At 41.5% G+C, this 16456-nt stretch overlaps 1 protein-coding gene across 1 annotated transcript in view; it reads left to right on the forward strand.

Moving 5' to 3' along the window:
• LOC126185204 (hemicentin-1-like) overlaps positions 1 to 16456 on the forward strand; it is a 747875-nt gene that overhangs the window by 237030 nt on the left and 494389 nt on the right. Inside the window, exon 12 of the mRNA XM_049928085.1 lies at positions 1841 to 2010. Within this exon, the coding sequence (XP_049784042.1) occupies positions 1841 to 2010 (170 nt within the window). The remainder of the gene's footprint in view (positions 1 to 1840; positions 2011 to 16456) is intronic.

A 16456-nucleotide genomic window follows, 5' to 3' on the forward strand; every position in this document is an offset into this window, starting at 1 on the left:
CATCATCAGTGAAATTATTACATGTCGAGGCTGGCACTTGGTGATAATTCCCATATGTCTCAATTCCTCATAGTCTTAGTCTCACTGATTTGGGAATACAGAATTAAGCTGCAAACATTCAGTGATGAATGTAGGAAATTGTGGTACATGGATGTAGACAGTGTGACATACAGAAGTTTGGATCAGTTCGGGAGGCATGCGTAAATAGCTTCATGATAGTGCAACCTCATGATGAGAAGAAAATTTGAGTTTGGCACAGATTTTCACATGTCATCAACAGGTAGAACATCTACAGCTAATATAGCTCACACCAAGTTTTTCGCATTCATCAAATTTATTTCAATCTACACACATCAAAAAAAGTTTTGCATCATCCCGATTCCCAGAACTCCAGAAGGTAGACGTTTACTGTGGATATTGTATCACAGACACAGTCCCTTTGACTGTTCAGAGGTGTCACTAAACCCACACAAAGATGTAAAGAACCATGCATGAGCAGCGCCTATTAGATGGAGGGGATGCGACAGTCAATCAGTTCCAGTCATTCCACCAACGTGCTACTTGGTATTAGAGGCACCGGTGTGTACAGCAATCTGGACCACCACCCCTGAAGGTCTAGCTGTATCATGGTACAACATGCAATGTGTGATTTTCATGAGCAATGAAAAGGGCAGAAATGATGTTTATGTTGATCTCTATTCCAATTTTCTGTACAGGTACCAGAACTCTCGGAACTGAGGTGATGTAAAACTTTTTTTGATGTGTGTAGTTTCAAACAATGGTCAATCATCATCAATGCTAAATGTTTTTGATGGCGTTGAGTCATAGTTGTGCAATACTTTCTAAACAACACATGACTTAAAAATGGTCTAACAATTTTTAGCGTTGTACTTGACAATGGCTTAGAAGCCAAAATTTGGATGATACAAAAGGTAAATATAATAATATACAGTCAAAACATCAGTGTAAATTTTAGGAATACAATAAAATGTAAATACTGACTACTGTTCCGCAGCATTCAGATAACCTGACTGCATTGATGCAGACAGTTTAAATCAACATTTGTGTTAAGAACTCTAGTGGAAAATTTTTAAGTTTTTCTTAGCCAACCACACTTGCCAATGTATTTTTGTAACAGTGCTAAATATGCCTGTGTCAAGCACACTAGAGCCTATCACCATCATCATTTTCTTTCTCTTCTTCTTCTTCTTCTTTTTCTTCTATTCTGCATTAATTTGCAGCACAATTTTCTTCAGTCATTTGGTGATAAATCTCAACAAAGTTCTCATTAGTGTATGCAGTAGCTGCTTGCATGTGTTGTGTAAATCCTTTCCTCCATGTCATGTAACCATCCAATTTCTAACAAGCATTTATACCATTGAAACCCTTTGTATTATTTTTTTTTTTTTTTTTAATTTCTGCACACGCTAATGCAAATTTTGGGAACACTGAAAAAATTGTTTTCCAGTAATAAAAGAGAGCACTAAAAGTGTTTTGTGGGCAAAGAAGAATAAAGATGCCTGAAAATGTGCAAAATTGGAATGTTTAATACTCCAATTTGTCTTTTTTTCCAAGTGTATGTAGTTAGTTATGTCTGTGTATATGAATTATTGCCACCCCCTTTAATAGTTTTACAAGAATTGGAGACTTGTATAGGTCTGTTTTGGCAGCATGTTAGGCACTGTAAAAGTCTTTAGCTGTGCTCACTCTTGTTCTATTGCATAGTCCCTCATCTGATGCATTTATAAGACATGCCTGTGCTATTTAGTTTACTTTGAATTACATTAACTGCTTTCTCTTTGATCCTTTCATATACATGTATATTTCAACTTTTTTCTAGGTGGCAGGGGCTATGGAAAAACACACCTTGGTATAGTAAATCCTATCAAAGTTTACATTAGTCCAAATTTTTTTGAGTTCACCAGATCTCAAACAGTTAGACTTCTCTGCAATACAGATGACAATTCCACAGCAGAGTTCCTTTGGATGAAAGATGGAGATGTTTTAACTGTAAGTGTTCCTGTTGTTTTAGATTAAGAAGATACCTTTTAGTGCATAATTCAGTAACCATGACTATTGTTTAGTTCCTTATTGCTCAGTTGCTTTAAGCTAGAAAGTTTTCTCATCAGACAGCAAACAGCTCTCTGAGTTTGGTCTTTATCAGCTTAGGAGCATTCTGTATCAGCATAGCAGTGTGCTAAGTAATGAGGGTAGATCTTTCCATTGTCAGGCAAGGTAGCACAGCAATTAAGGTGCTGGACTCACATTTGAGAAGACAGTTGTTCTAAATCCTGTCTGGCCATCCACATTTACACTTTTTGTGATTTCCCTAAATCTCTTAAGGCAAAATCTGGAATGGTTCCTTAGAAAAGGAAGTGGCCTGTTTCTTTCCCACTTTGTCCCAAATCCTTAGCCTGAGGTTGTATGTACCCTCTCTTACATGACCGCATTGCTGATGGGATGTTAAACTCTAGGGCCTAATTGTTCTTACTTTTCTTGTTCTACAAACATTGGAAGGAGAAAATATAGCCATGCACTGTATAGTTGAGGAATTGATTGGTAGATGGGCATATAAATAATGCTGAACTACAGCTATTCCTTGGGTTAACAAAAACACACACAGCACATCACTGCATTGTGTAAGTACTGCAGCCTGACTCTTCACTTTGTACAGTTCTCCAGGTCTGAGTCAATGTTATGGATGAAACTATACTGTCTTCCCTGTTATGTATCTGTTGGTTCCATTACAAACTTATTTTCTGCAAACCTATCACCACGCCCCATTAAAACTCATTCATGTGATAGTATTATGCCACCTGAATTGATGATGTTCTTCCAATTACATTCCTGTTTCCAATTTCATTGACAAGAGTTGGAGGGGGGAGGGTGGGGGGGGGGGGGATCCTCACTGCACTCATAGCATCAGGCATTTGATAAGCTACACGTGTGTCCTGGGTTGTGATAAAAGGTGAGTGCATCACGGTAATCAGTCAATCTTGGCTGGGTATGCTTTTTGTAAACCACAAAATCCTGAGTTGCTGGCTAGCAAGTGCTGTCAACCCTCTTTAACTGTAAGCTCTGGCCATCCTTTGCTGACCACTGTGTGAGACAACAGTGCAACATTATGTCTTGAATGTCAAGGATTTTGACTAAACAGTTTGCATATTGAGTATGGTTCAAGCTGTATATATGACAAACTTCAACCTGAAGGTAAGCTATATACAGATAAGATTGAGGACTGTTGTGGTAAACAGTTATTAGTGTGCAACATCTAGGGTACCTGTCATTTACCAGTGGTATTAAACTCACTTAGGTATGCTCAGCTCTACCTGAATAACTTTCAATTTGACAGCAGTTTTTGAAAATTGTATGGATTCTACATTTTCTAACACATTCATCCTCCAGTACTCGGTCTCGCAATTCAGAGGCTGATTAAAATGACATGTTATAATAAAATTTTGGATGAAATGTTCAGTTGCAGTATTAATTAAAATGAAAGCAATTTTCACATAATGACAACCATATGTAGTCTTAGTTAACTATACCTTCATTGTTAACTAAGACTATCAGAACTGTGAAAAAATCTAATCAGTTAAACAAAACTAGCAATTAGACTCTGAAAACTTACAGTCTGTGGTGTACATGATGTGTGATTATATTTTTCAACACATACTGCAATGCTGCTTGTGTACATCACACTTGAATGCTGGTGAAACAGCCAGGAGCACCTGGCTCCTACCGCCATTGCTGCACTCAGGCACTGTGCCTATCAAACCCCTGTCAAATGTCAGAGCAGCCTGCAGATGAGCAGCCATGTGCTCAAACCAAAACAAGCCACCTTCGATGTCTTTCCAGGCTGTCATGTCACAATATGCCACAATGAAATGCTATGCTTGCTTTGAACTGGTATATTTATAGGCAACTATACACCAGTGGATGTGCCTATGTCACACAGTACATGTGCTCCCTGGGGTGCTGTTGGACAGTGGTATTACTATAGCTCTTGAGTGTGTCCATTACTGGATCTGTATTGATAATCAAGCCATCTGGAGATGTGGACATGTATACAAAACAACTCTTCCCCTTAATAAGAACATAGGACTGAAAATGGCCGTGTCTGTGGCTGGCTTGATGAAGTAGTGGAGAGAGTGCTATTGGGATCTCCATCAATGGGTCCAGTGGCAAATCTTAATCATAGCTGGACAGTCCAGTGCTGCCAGTGCAGTTGGTACCAACTGTTGCTCCAGCATCTGAGATGTACAGCTCAAGCATACCTGTGGGAGAGTTCGTTTTATAAGCAGCTGGGAATTGGGGAGGGTTTCTGCCTCCACAGGGCCCTCACTCTGTTGCCTTATGACCTATAACGCAGCATCTGGAAGAGGAAGTGCAGGCACTCATCAAGTTTCTGTGAGCCTTCACTTAGCACTGGGGAAGAACATTGCAATATATGTGCTAGTCATTTCTCACACAATTTTAAAACACTGTATTTTATAAGTTTAAAACAGCATAAGTGGACTGTGCCATCTGCATTGAAAATCTAAGATGTTGACGTCCTTTAAGGCAATAATGAAGCATTGGGTCATGTATAATAAGCAAATAAAATATACTGACGAGGATCAAAATACAGCTTTAAAAAAAAAAAAAAAAAAAAAAATCATACTAAAACATAGGAGATAAAAGATAATATAAACTCACCAATGTAATTTATAGCTGTTAGTTGTAATTTTGGGAAGCTTGTGTGATGACTTTGTTGACAAAAGCTCTTTGCTGATTTCTTTCATCTGAAAGAAAACACAGCACTTCATGAAATGGAAAATTAATTTACTGGCAAGGTCAAAATTACACTCAACACAACATCCTAAATCACCTATTCCTAAAACAATTTTGTCAGTAGTGTCTAAACACTCATAAAATACACCAGCCCATAGATTTAAGATGGAAGACAGTTTCTTTTCAAGAACTACTTCAACCTCTAAACAAATGTTTAAAATGCTTTCAGATGGGTAAGTCTACTAAGAAAGACCTTTTATTGAGCTGAAGTCTTTTATGGCAGTGAAGGTTGCAGCTATTGTGTCAGATGGCATTTCGCTCACAAGGGCTGGAGCCCACTTCACACAGCTGTTCTGTTTATTAAGCTTTTGGATGATGCAACCAGCTATGTGATGAACTAAACATTGTTTTGGAATGTAATCTATGTATGGAATATGAAGATCTTTTTCCCTATCTGCTTTCACCATTTTGTCCTTAAATTTGTCCTCAGTATATAAGTTAATGCATTTGCTTCATACCTCCGTTTCTTTATCACATAAAGACATCTGACTAACAAATGATGTAAGAGATGGTTCTGAATTTTATTCACAGTTCCCAGATGCAGTTATAGCCATCTTAATTGGGGCATACACACACTGTAACATATGTAATAGCAAAAAATCTACAGTTGATGGATCATCGTCTCAACTTATACACCTCAAAATTCCAAAATGATATTCAAGAGGATCTTGGTTGAATTTTCCTGTCATTATGTACTTAAAACCTTTGGATCATAAATACTGAGAAACTTCCAATGTACTATTTAGCATGACTCTGTCTGAGGATCATGTGCTGTTTTCTCAGAAAATGTTTTCATAAAAGTCAGTTAATATTTTTGTAAAGGGGAATCTTTGTAGAGTGAATTATTTGGTATTGTAGAGTTCTGTGCATCTGATACATTATTCCTATCTCTCATGAATAATTCCATGTTTTCCCTGCCACTAAAATGGGATTAGTTTTACAGAAAATTTTAATTGCATTTGCTGTTGAATTGCTGAATAATTAAAAAAAAACCAGTTTCAGATTCATTCTTTGGAAAGACTTAGGGTCAATATGGGAAGAATTCAATTTTGGACAAGCTCTGAGGACTGAAAATTCATGGGAGTTGAGAGCATATGCCTGTCTATAGAAATCAAAATCTGTTTCTTGATTTTTGTACTGCAACCTATCTTTGTCATGAAAATAGTTCCTTATACAGTTTAATATGTGTACATACTCTGAAATGGCCTTAAGTTTTCTGTCCTGATTAACTGGATTTTGGATACTACATTTAACATTTCCTGGTTTGCCAGTAATTCTTAGATTAATGGAAGTCTTTTTATTTGATTGACTTCCATCACTTGTGAAATCTATCACTCTTGCTCCAGCTTGTTCGAACTGTATGACTATCTGTATCAATGTTCTAGTGAGGATTTACCAAACATGGCATTTTTGCTCACAGAAATGACAACCAGTTGGATCCAGCTATAAAAGAGAGGATTAAACATGAATACCAAAGTATGGTTCTCCAAAGTATTCTTTTTTCTCTGGGGTTAAATCACCAAGTCTACAAAACCATCCATTTTGGGTGAGGAGGAATTAAACCAAATGTCTTCCCTTAATTTAACTTCATTGAAAATTACAATGCCTAAATGTTTATTTTTGTCCTGTTAGTTTTTAAATACTTCCCTGGTAGCATTTGTGGCATGCATGTTGACACCATATGAGCATTTAAACCCCTTGCAGAGCTTTCTCAAATGATCTTCAGAAGGAAGAGGAAGTAAGTCATGCTTTCAACAGTGCCTATAGGCTTTAGTTGATTTACTTTTGAGAAGCAAGCTTTTCAGAATAAACTCATCAATATATCGAATACCATTTGGGATTGTTTTTCACTTCTTAAGCATATTGTATGTGAATAACTTCTGTATTTTTACTCAGAATATTCAACATACTACATACACAGGACATGGATTGTATAATATTAGACACTGTATTTTCTAACAAAAGTGCTCTCTACCTCTTTCTCAATAGCTGATTCTGTATTCTCACTAGCATTATTTTAAGATTTTTGACTTTCCATTTGAGACAGTTGATAATTTTTCTGGCATCATCTTCATTATCTGCTACATTGGAAGCACTAGGTACTGCAAAAAATTGTTGAAGTTATTGGTGCATAATCGCACTGCTTTTTCTACTATTCTCTGTGGAGGAGATAAGCCTACTTTCAAGTGAGTTGATAAATAGCTTGGCAAGTTTGGAAAAATATGAGGCACAGACCATGGCTTTAAATTCATCTTGTTCTCAGTACTCCAGTCCTGTTTCCTTCTGTATAATACAGAGAAGCTTTTCTTCTGTAAGAAATGAGTCCTTTTAACAAGCAGACTCAGAGTCAAACCCAAAGCTTTGCCTTTTGTTGGTAATGCTCTTACCAACTCCAGCATGACTCACAACCTACTCTCAAACTTCTGCCAGTACCTCAATCGAACTTTTCTACCCTGCCTTGAATGCATTCAGGCACCACCACCCATTTTCTGCAAACATGTTTTTGTATATCTCCCAATGATCTCTTCATACAGCATATCTACAATAAAAGTAGGACTACAGTCTGTCAGTAAACTGAAGAGCAAGCAGTACTTGTGGTGGATGAAATGGCCATTCCCAGAAGAATGTTACAACTGCTGTACAGGAAACCTAAGAATCAGTTTTCTGTCTAGTAGGACACTGCAGTGTGTAGTGATATGTGTAGATTCTGTTGAAGTGCATTTCATGTATCGGTTATGCTATTTACTTCTTTCTGTATTCTGTATCTTGCTAACACATTCAGTGGAAAATACACACTCCCAGACCTGTCTGAGCACCATGTGGCTACCCTTTTGAAAGGCACTTTGTGGAAGTGCCAATGTAAAACCGAGCGGGGTGGCGCAGTGGTTAGACACTGGACTCGCATTCGGGAGGACGACGGTTCAATCCCGCGTCCGGCCATCCTGATTTAGGTTTTCCGTGATTTCCCCAAATCACTCAAGGCAAATGCCGGGATGGTTCCTCTGAAAGGGCACGGCCGACTTCCTTCCCAATCCTTCCCTAATCCGATGAGACCGATGACCACGCTGTCTGGTCTCCTTTCCCAAACCAACCAACCAATGTAAAATTGGAAAACAGCCTGTAGGTGCTGCCACTTGCTCACTCTTTAGTTTACAGAGTATAATTGGTCTGACAACAACATTTTGACAAGTTTTGATGTAATTTCATTGTTCACTCCAGTTCCTACCTAAGAAAATCTGATGTTTTGAAACAATTCATTGTTGAACTTCAGCATACATTCATCTTGATAATTATGGCTATGGGGATGTAAATAGAGATCTAATAGATCCTTTACTACTAGCTGTAGTTATAAACTTCTACATGTAGGATACTGAAGGTATCACACTAAGGATTGCACCACATCCACAGAAACGTATTTAGAGAAATTTTTGTTATGTAATAATATGGTAGGACTTTCAAGATGAATGATTTAACTATCAAAACAAGATGTAAAGTATCAAACTTATTACAGAATTTGAACTGAACATCTACTTCCTGTCCGCAGCTCGTGGTCGTGCGGTAGCGTTCTCACTTCCCACGCCCGGGTTCCCGGGTTCGATTCCCGGCGGGGTCAGGGATTTTCTCTGCCTCGTGATGACTGGGTGTTGTGTGCTGTCCTTAGGTTAGTTAGGTTTAAGTAGTTCTAAGTTCTAGGGGAGTGATGACCATAGATGTTAAGTCCCATAGTGCTCAGAGCCATTTGAACCATCTACCTTCTGTTTCTCTTTTTCCAAGTGGAGAGGACCTGATAATATTCTGAGACATGAACCAGAAAGAAAACCTACTCACACAGACATGTTTCTTCCATAAAATAATTGTCATCATGTGAGACAGTAATATTCTGTTTTGACAGCACTTGTACACAGAGTAAGAACTACGTGTCACAATAAGAAATTACCAATCAAGCAGTTTTATCCAAAGGGTGCTATAGCCTCCAATGACTACACAGAAGACCATACCAAGATGGCATTAGGACAACCCAGATGTACTAAGATTCCTGACACAAAAGTGTAGAAGACTGTTTTTTCTATTTTATTCTGATTTGACATTGAGAAGAATCAGCTGCCCTTAGGATACCAAGTCCATCTTCCAATCAGGCTGCGAAAACTAAACAGCTTCTCTGTAGTGCGAAAGAAAACTATTATTGAATTTCTTGCAAATGTGCCAGATCTTACATTGACCAGCCACTGTGTTCCCTTATGCTGCATAGAACATGTAAGCAGCATCAGACACGGCAGAAAAAAAACATGTTCCTGAAAGGTATAGCTTAACAGAGAACCGCATTTGTCATTAAAGATGTTTAAAGTGTTGGTTATCCTTTTAGGCTTTTTGGAAAATTGCTCTGTAGAGAAATAAATCTTTGTTTGGAGAGGCATTGTGTTATAACCTTTAATCACCAAAAATTGCGTGGATATTCAAACACACTCACTTAGAAACAATAGCTGGTTACATGATAACAACTCAGTATCTCTTATTCGACTGCCATGCCGTGACATGCGGCCGGTGCCGTTCGTAGCTAGGTGGTGCTCCCGCGCTCAGCCGAGTTGCGGAGCGCCTCTATCGCCATTTGCACGTACTGTCATGGCGGCACTGTTAAATGTCGTGGCACTGTCAGAATACCTTTCCCCCTCGAAAAAAAAAAAAAAAAAAACACTCACTTCCTTGGAGACATGGACAGTGCGGAGACATCCATGGCCTCTTGTGAGGCCCTGAGAAGATCCCGCGGAGAGACACGAGAGTATGGTTGAAAATGTCCAGGACGGAAGCTCGTGCGTGGAACGTGCCTCCTGGACGAGATGATGGGTGAAAACTCCGGAGCAGCATCCATAGGTGTCGTGGACCTGGGGGTGTGCTCCAGCGAGATGGGTCCCGGAGAAGGCGGCGTTGCGACTGGGGCCGGTTCCGGCGTACTCGGAAACGGTAGCAACGGCGGCTGCATCAGCACGTACGGTAGATCGGCAGCAGCGACAGGACTGGCTTCTCGGGCTGGTGGAGGCGAAGGAAGGGGCGGTGGCACCATCGTGGCCACCACTCGTGGGCGCATCTGGTCATAATGGCGAACAACCATGCCGTCGTCCGTATGTATTTCACAAAGCCGGCGGCCGCGAAGAGCCTTGACCACACCTGGAATCCATTTAGGGCGAGATCCATACCCTCGTGCCCACACGTCGGTGCCCACCGAGTATTTTCCCGCACTAGGGGACACAGCACAAGGCCTGACAGGGTGAAGCAGGCGCAGTAGAGTGCACGGTTGGCGGCCATGCAAGAGTTCAGCAGGGCTGCGATCCCCCAGGGGCGTGAAGCGATAAGAACTCAGAAATTGGAAAAATCACTAAGGAATTTTTTCATCTGGCTTTTGAAAGTGCGGACAAGGCGCTCGACCTCCCCATTTGATTGTGGATGGAAGGGCGGTGCTGTAACATGATGAAACCCTTGTCCAGTACAAAAATCATGGAAGGCCTGCAAAGAGAACTGAGGGCCATTGTCCGTGACGATCGTGGATGGAAGACCTTCTAGCGCAAAGATTTTGGACAAAGCCAGCGCCGTCGCCGCAGTGGTGGGCGGCGGATATCGAACAACAAACGGAAACTTGGAGAAGGCGTCAATCAACAGTAGCCAATAAGTACCGAGGAAGGGGCCGGCAAAGTCAGCGTGCACCCGTTCCCATGTCTGCACCGGATCAGGCCACGGAGAGGGCATTGTACGAGGTGCAGCCAGTTGTTGAGCACACTGACCACACGCAGCAACCATGTGAGTGATGTCCGAATCAATACCTGGCCAATAAAAATGCCTGCGGGCCAGGGACTTAGTCCGAGAAATACCCCAATGGCCTTCATGCAACAGTTTGAGAACATCTTTGCGAAGAGAGGCTGGCACCACAACCCGTGGAGATGCGCCATCCATGGCCAGAAGAACAACACCATCACAAACAGACAGACGAAGGCGCAAGGCATGGTAGTTGCGAAGGGGATCCGATGCCCGGCCCTGGGTCCTGTCCGGCCAACCCCGTTGAACAAAACCGATCACCTGACGCAGGACCGGGTCCCGCGCAGTAGCCGACGCGACCTGCGAACCTTTAAGTGGAAACCCCTTGACCGCATGACGTTCTTCCTCATCAATGTGGATACAGAGTAGTTCATCACGATCAAAAACCAGGTCGGGGCCCATCGGCAATCGTGACAATGCATCAGCATTGGCGTGCTGGGCCATGGGGCAATAGTGAATCTCATAGTGAAAATGAGACGAGTATAAGGCCCAACGTTGCAGGCGGTGAGCTGCCTTATCCGGAAGCAACGCCGATGGGCTGAACAGAGAGACCAGCAGCTTGTGGTCGGTGATGAGGTGAAACTTAGAACCATACAAAAAAACGCTGAACTTTTTTAGAGCATAAATGATAGCGAGCGCCTCCTTTTCGATTTGAGAGTAACACCGTTGCGCATCGTTGAGGGTCTTGGAAGCATAGGCGATGGGTCGTTCCGACCAATCCTCATACCGATGGGCGAGAGCAGCCCCTAGGCCATACTGTGACGCATCAGTCACCAGAACCAAGTGCTGACCTGGACGGAATGTGGCAAGACAAGGCACCGACTGCAATTGAGCCTTCAGGTGGACAAAAGCCTGCTCACACTCATCGGACCAACAGAAAGGGACGTTTTTTTGTAACAGCTGATGCAGAGGATGAGCTACCACTGCCGCGGATGGAATGAATTTGTGATAATAAGCAATCTTGTCTAGAAACGCCTGAAGTTCTTTGACCATAGACGGCCGGGGTAGAGCATTAATGGCCACAACGTGCTGACGTAGAGGACGTATACCCTCACGGGACAAGTGGAAACCAAGATACTCAATGGAGGGTTGGAAGAACTGTGACTTGTCCAGATTGCACCTCAACCCAGCTGAATGCAAAACCCGAAACTGAACGCAAATTGTGAAGGTGCTCCTTAGTGGAGGCCCCCATGACAACAATGTCATCCAGATAGTTTATGCAGCCAGGAACGGAAGCCGTGAGCTGTTCCAAAAACCACTGAAAAATGGCCGGCGCGCTAGCGACGCCAAATGGTAACCGCTGGTACTGATACAACCCACAAGGAGTGTTGATGACGAGAAATTCCTTGGAAGAAGCATCCAACGGCAACTGATGGTACGCCTCCGATAAGTCAAGTTTGGAAAAGAACTGGCCCCCAGCAAGCTTGGTAAATAACTCCTCAGGACGGGGAAGAGGATAAGTGTCAATGAGGTTCTGAGCGTTGACAGTGGCTTTAAAATCACCACACAATCGCAGGCTCCCGTTTGGTTTAGAAACCACCACGATTGGCGATGCCCATTCACTAGACGTAACAGGAAGGAGAATCCCTGAAGCTGTTAACCTGTCTATCTCAGCCTTGACAGGTGCACGCAACACTACCGGAATAGGGCATGCCCGGAAAAACTTAGGGTGAGCTGTAGGTTTGAGAGTAATGTGGGTTTCAAAATCCTTGGCATAACCCAGACCAGCAGAGAACACGGACGAAAATTCAGAACACAATCCATCCAGCTGTTGATACGGAATATCCTCAGATATGAGGTGCACATCATCATCAACAGAGAACCCGAACAACTGGAAAGCATCATAACCGAACAGGTTTTCAGTGCCCGCATGATCCACCACATAAAACGTGAGGGGCCTAACAACTGACTTGTAGGCAGTGGAAGCATCAAACTGGCCAATGATAGGAATTTTCTGTTTATTATAAGTTCTCAGATTTAGTGTAACTGGAGACAAGAGAGGGGAGCCCAACTCCAAATATGTGCGGGAATTAATGAGAGTTACTGCAGAGCCAGTGTCCACTTGCATGGGAATGTCTTTATCCAGAACACGAACAGTAACAAACAACTTATTTGTTTGAGAAAGCACACAGTTAACATCCATGTCCGATGCCTTGTCCTCGGTGACAGGAACTTTAAGGGACTCACACACAGAAGCAATGTGGCCTTTTTTCCTACATGAATTACTCGTGGCCCAACGTTTTGGACACACGGCCCTGCCATGCTGTACGAAACAACGTGGACAAGAAGGAAGTGCGGAACAAACCTGCTTCTGTGGTTGCTGTTGTCGCTGTGAGCGTTGCAGCCCAACGCGACGTTGTTTACGTGAGTGAACCGCCGCCACATCTCCGTTCTCCTGTGAAACAGGCAAATTGTCCATGTCGAAAGTTGACTGTACAGTGCCTACATCACACCACGCGTCTATTTGTGCGCCAGCAGCATGAGACACTTCAAAGGATTAAGCGATGCTTAGAACTTCCAACAACGACGGGTTTGGCAGTTGTAGGGCACGTTGCTGAACATCTTTATCAGGAGCAAGCTGTAGAATAGCATCCCTAACCATTGAATCAGTATAAGACTCATGATGAGTGTCCGTGACAAACTGACATTTCCTACTCAGACTGTGTAGTTCTGCCGCCCAAGCCCGGTAAGATTGATAGGGCTGTTTACGACACCAGTAGAATGCCATGCAGGCGGCAACAACGTGGTTGTTTTTTCGGTAATAGTTAGACAATAAGTCACAAATTTCTTGGAAGGACAGAGAGGCAGGTTCCCGCAGAGGGGCTAACTGAGATAGCAGCTGATAGATCCGTGGGGAAATCCAATATAGAAATAACGACTTACACATAGGAGTGTCGACAACACTGAAAGCCAAGAAGTGTTGCCGCAAACACTTCTCATAATCCTCCCAGTCTTCAGCGGCCTTGTCGTAAGGAGGGAATGGAGGCAGAGAAGAGGAAGACAGACGATGAGTAAGCGACGTCGACAATGCCTGAATAGCAGCCGTGAACTGTGTTTGTTGTTCAATGAGCACTTGCATAAGCTGTTCCATGTCTACCCCGTCACAAACACACAAATCCACAACGCAGTGAAAATATCCGACCTCATCGCCAAAAAGTGTTATAACCTTAAATCACCAAAAATTGCGTGGATATTCAAACACACTCACTTAGAAACAATAGCTGGTTACATGATAACAACTCAGTATCTCTTATTCAACTGCCATGCCGTGACATGTGGCCGGCGCCGTTCGTAGCTAGGTGGCGCTCCCACGCTCAGCCGAGTTGCGGAGCGCCTCTATCGCTGTTTGCGCGTACTGTCGTGGCGGCACTGTTAAATGTCGTGGCACTGTCACAACACATTGACCATTAAAGAATAAATGAGTTAAACAATAATATTAATGTTGTTCACAGATTCATAGAATCTTTTGTAGCAATCAGAAGTACAAAGAAAGTCTAGGTGACTCTTCTCCATACCATAATACTGCCACCACCAACCATCATGTAGACTTTCTTTATTAACCTGTTCAAAAGATTTTGACAAGTTAAAAGTAGTCTCAGTCTTTGTTTAAACTAATTTTAACTACCCTTAATGTATGACAGTTTGTGATGATTTCATACTTCTAAACTACACAATATGTGGGTTTGCTAGCATGAAACATTTAAAGTTCCTACTAAAATAATTGAACTGATTTTCTTAAAATTTGTGATTCTCCCCTGTCCCCTTTCCTTCTCTCTCTCTCTCTCTCTCTCTCTCTCTCTCCCTGTCTCTCTCTCTCTCTCTCTCTCACACACACACACACACACACACACACACACACACACACACACACACACACACAAACACGCGCGCACACAGACACACACTCACAAACCCCCCCCCCCCCCCCCCCACACACACACACACACAATTTTTATAACTTTGGACTACGATAGACAACTGTGGATAATTCACAATATTTCAAAATTCGTACAAGTCTCATCCCACCATCAACCTGAACAGATGTTAGTTCTCCTTTAAATCTTGTGCTACTCTCTTTTAACTACATAAAACACTCACTATTCAAATATAGTGTGCAGAAAAGTGCATGCCACATGCACCACAAACATTTCTCACTGGACTAGAAAGCCACACATCAGAAGGTCAGTAGATAATGCCCTGAATGAAAATGGTCAGTACAACTTTGCCCTGTGCCTTTTACCGCACAGAAGAATACTTGTGGCTTCACAGCAAGATTTCACTGATCGCAGACTACTGTCTGTTACAATTGACCAGTGTTCCCCCAAATCACTCCTAACCTTCTGACTCAACAGTGTCATATTATTTTGCAGGGAGCAGCACATTGCAATGTAGTGCATCTCAGACAAAGTTCCTTGATAACATTGTCTAACTGCTCATCTCCTGGGATCTCGCCCAACCTTGGTATCCAGCAAACTGCTACAACCTTTACACTATTGAGAAAATTTAAAGAACTGGCATTTGAACCTGAGTTCTGTAACAATTCTACTGCTGCCAAATACATTGCGCATAAGGATCACAATGATAAGAGACGAGAAATTAGGCCTCATATGAAGGCATATAGGCAGTCGTTTTTCCCTCACTCTATTTGTGAGTGGAATAGGATAGGAAATGACTAGTAGTGGTTCACGGTAGCCTCCATCATGCAACATACAATGGCTTGCAGAGTATCGATGCAGATGTAGAACCTTCCACCATGTCTGTAGCAAGAGAATGAGGTCTTGTATCCTCTAAATCGGTAGTTCCCAAACTTATTTGTAACGCGTCCAACTATTTTTCTGGAAACATTTTTGCAACCCAATATATACATATGTATACTCTACCACTAAAGTCACTACACAGTAGTTAATGGTATTGTAAAAATTGTGTCTAATATGAAACTGAACTGAGTATTGTATGAAAAAATGCTTTGCTGAGTAATAATTTTGAGAATGATGAAGGGACCATAATTAAAGAAAAGGAACAATATTTTGGCCCTTAAGAATTTTGTTTCATGCAGATTAAATGGTGAACTTAATAAGATTTGCAGTGTTGTTTAGTCTTGGTGTTAATGACACTTTCTATATCTGGATTGGAGCTTGTTAGTTTTAGTCATAATCCATTTTCCAAGCAAAGTTTGTTATATATATTTTTTTTTTAACCAAGCTAGAAAAAGCACATTCACATAAGTAATTAGTTGTGAATCCCATTAGTTCCTTCAAAGCTATGTTTCCAAGCACTTGATACTATCCCTTTAATTTGATCCAAAATGGGATTAGGCTAAATTCTTGAATAAAGTTTTCAAAGAAGACTCACATCATAGTTCTATCAGTGAGTCTTCTGCAGATGCCAACAGTTTTAACTGTTTAAGGTTGTCCTCTTCAAATGGATTTCTTATCCATGGCAATTCATCAGGAATTCTTGGAAAGTAATATCTACTATAAGAAATCAATATTAATTAACACTCTTGAATAAGCAAATAACTATCAGTGGGATTAATATGAAAGTATCAGATTTTTTTGAGTTCGCTGTGTGGGTGCGGCCTAACTATCATTTTGAAAATTGAGGTGGTTGAACTTAATTGTTACAATTCTGTATTGCATTAGAAACAATAACATGAAAATTAAACATTTTTAATAAGGAATACTTCAGATCTAATTGATTACTAGTAAAATTATTTCAGAATAAGTACCTGAAACTAGAGGCCAGTGCTTCAAGATGTTCCTTCATGGCAGCTGCTGTTTCCTTGTTAACTTTGATTCCATTTGTTTTTAAGAAATCACTG

Source organism: Schistocerca cancellata, chromosome 4 (assembly GCF_023864275.1).
Source record: "Schistocerca cancellata isolate TAMUIC-IGC-003103 chromosome 4, iqSchCanc2.1, whole genome shotgun sequence".
NCBI classification, from domain to species: Eukaryota; Metazoa; Arthropoda; class Insecta; order Orthoptera; family Acrididae; genus Schistocerca; species Schistocerca cancellata.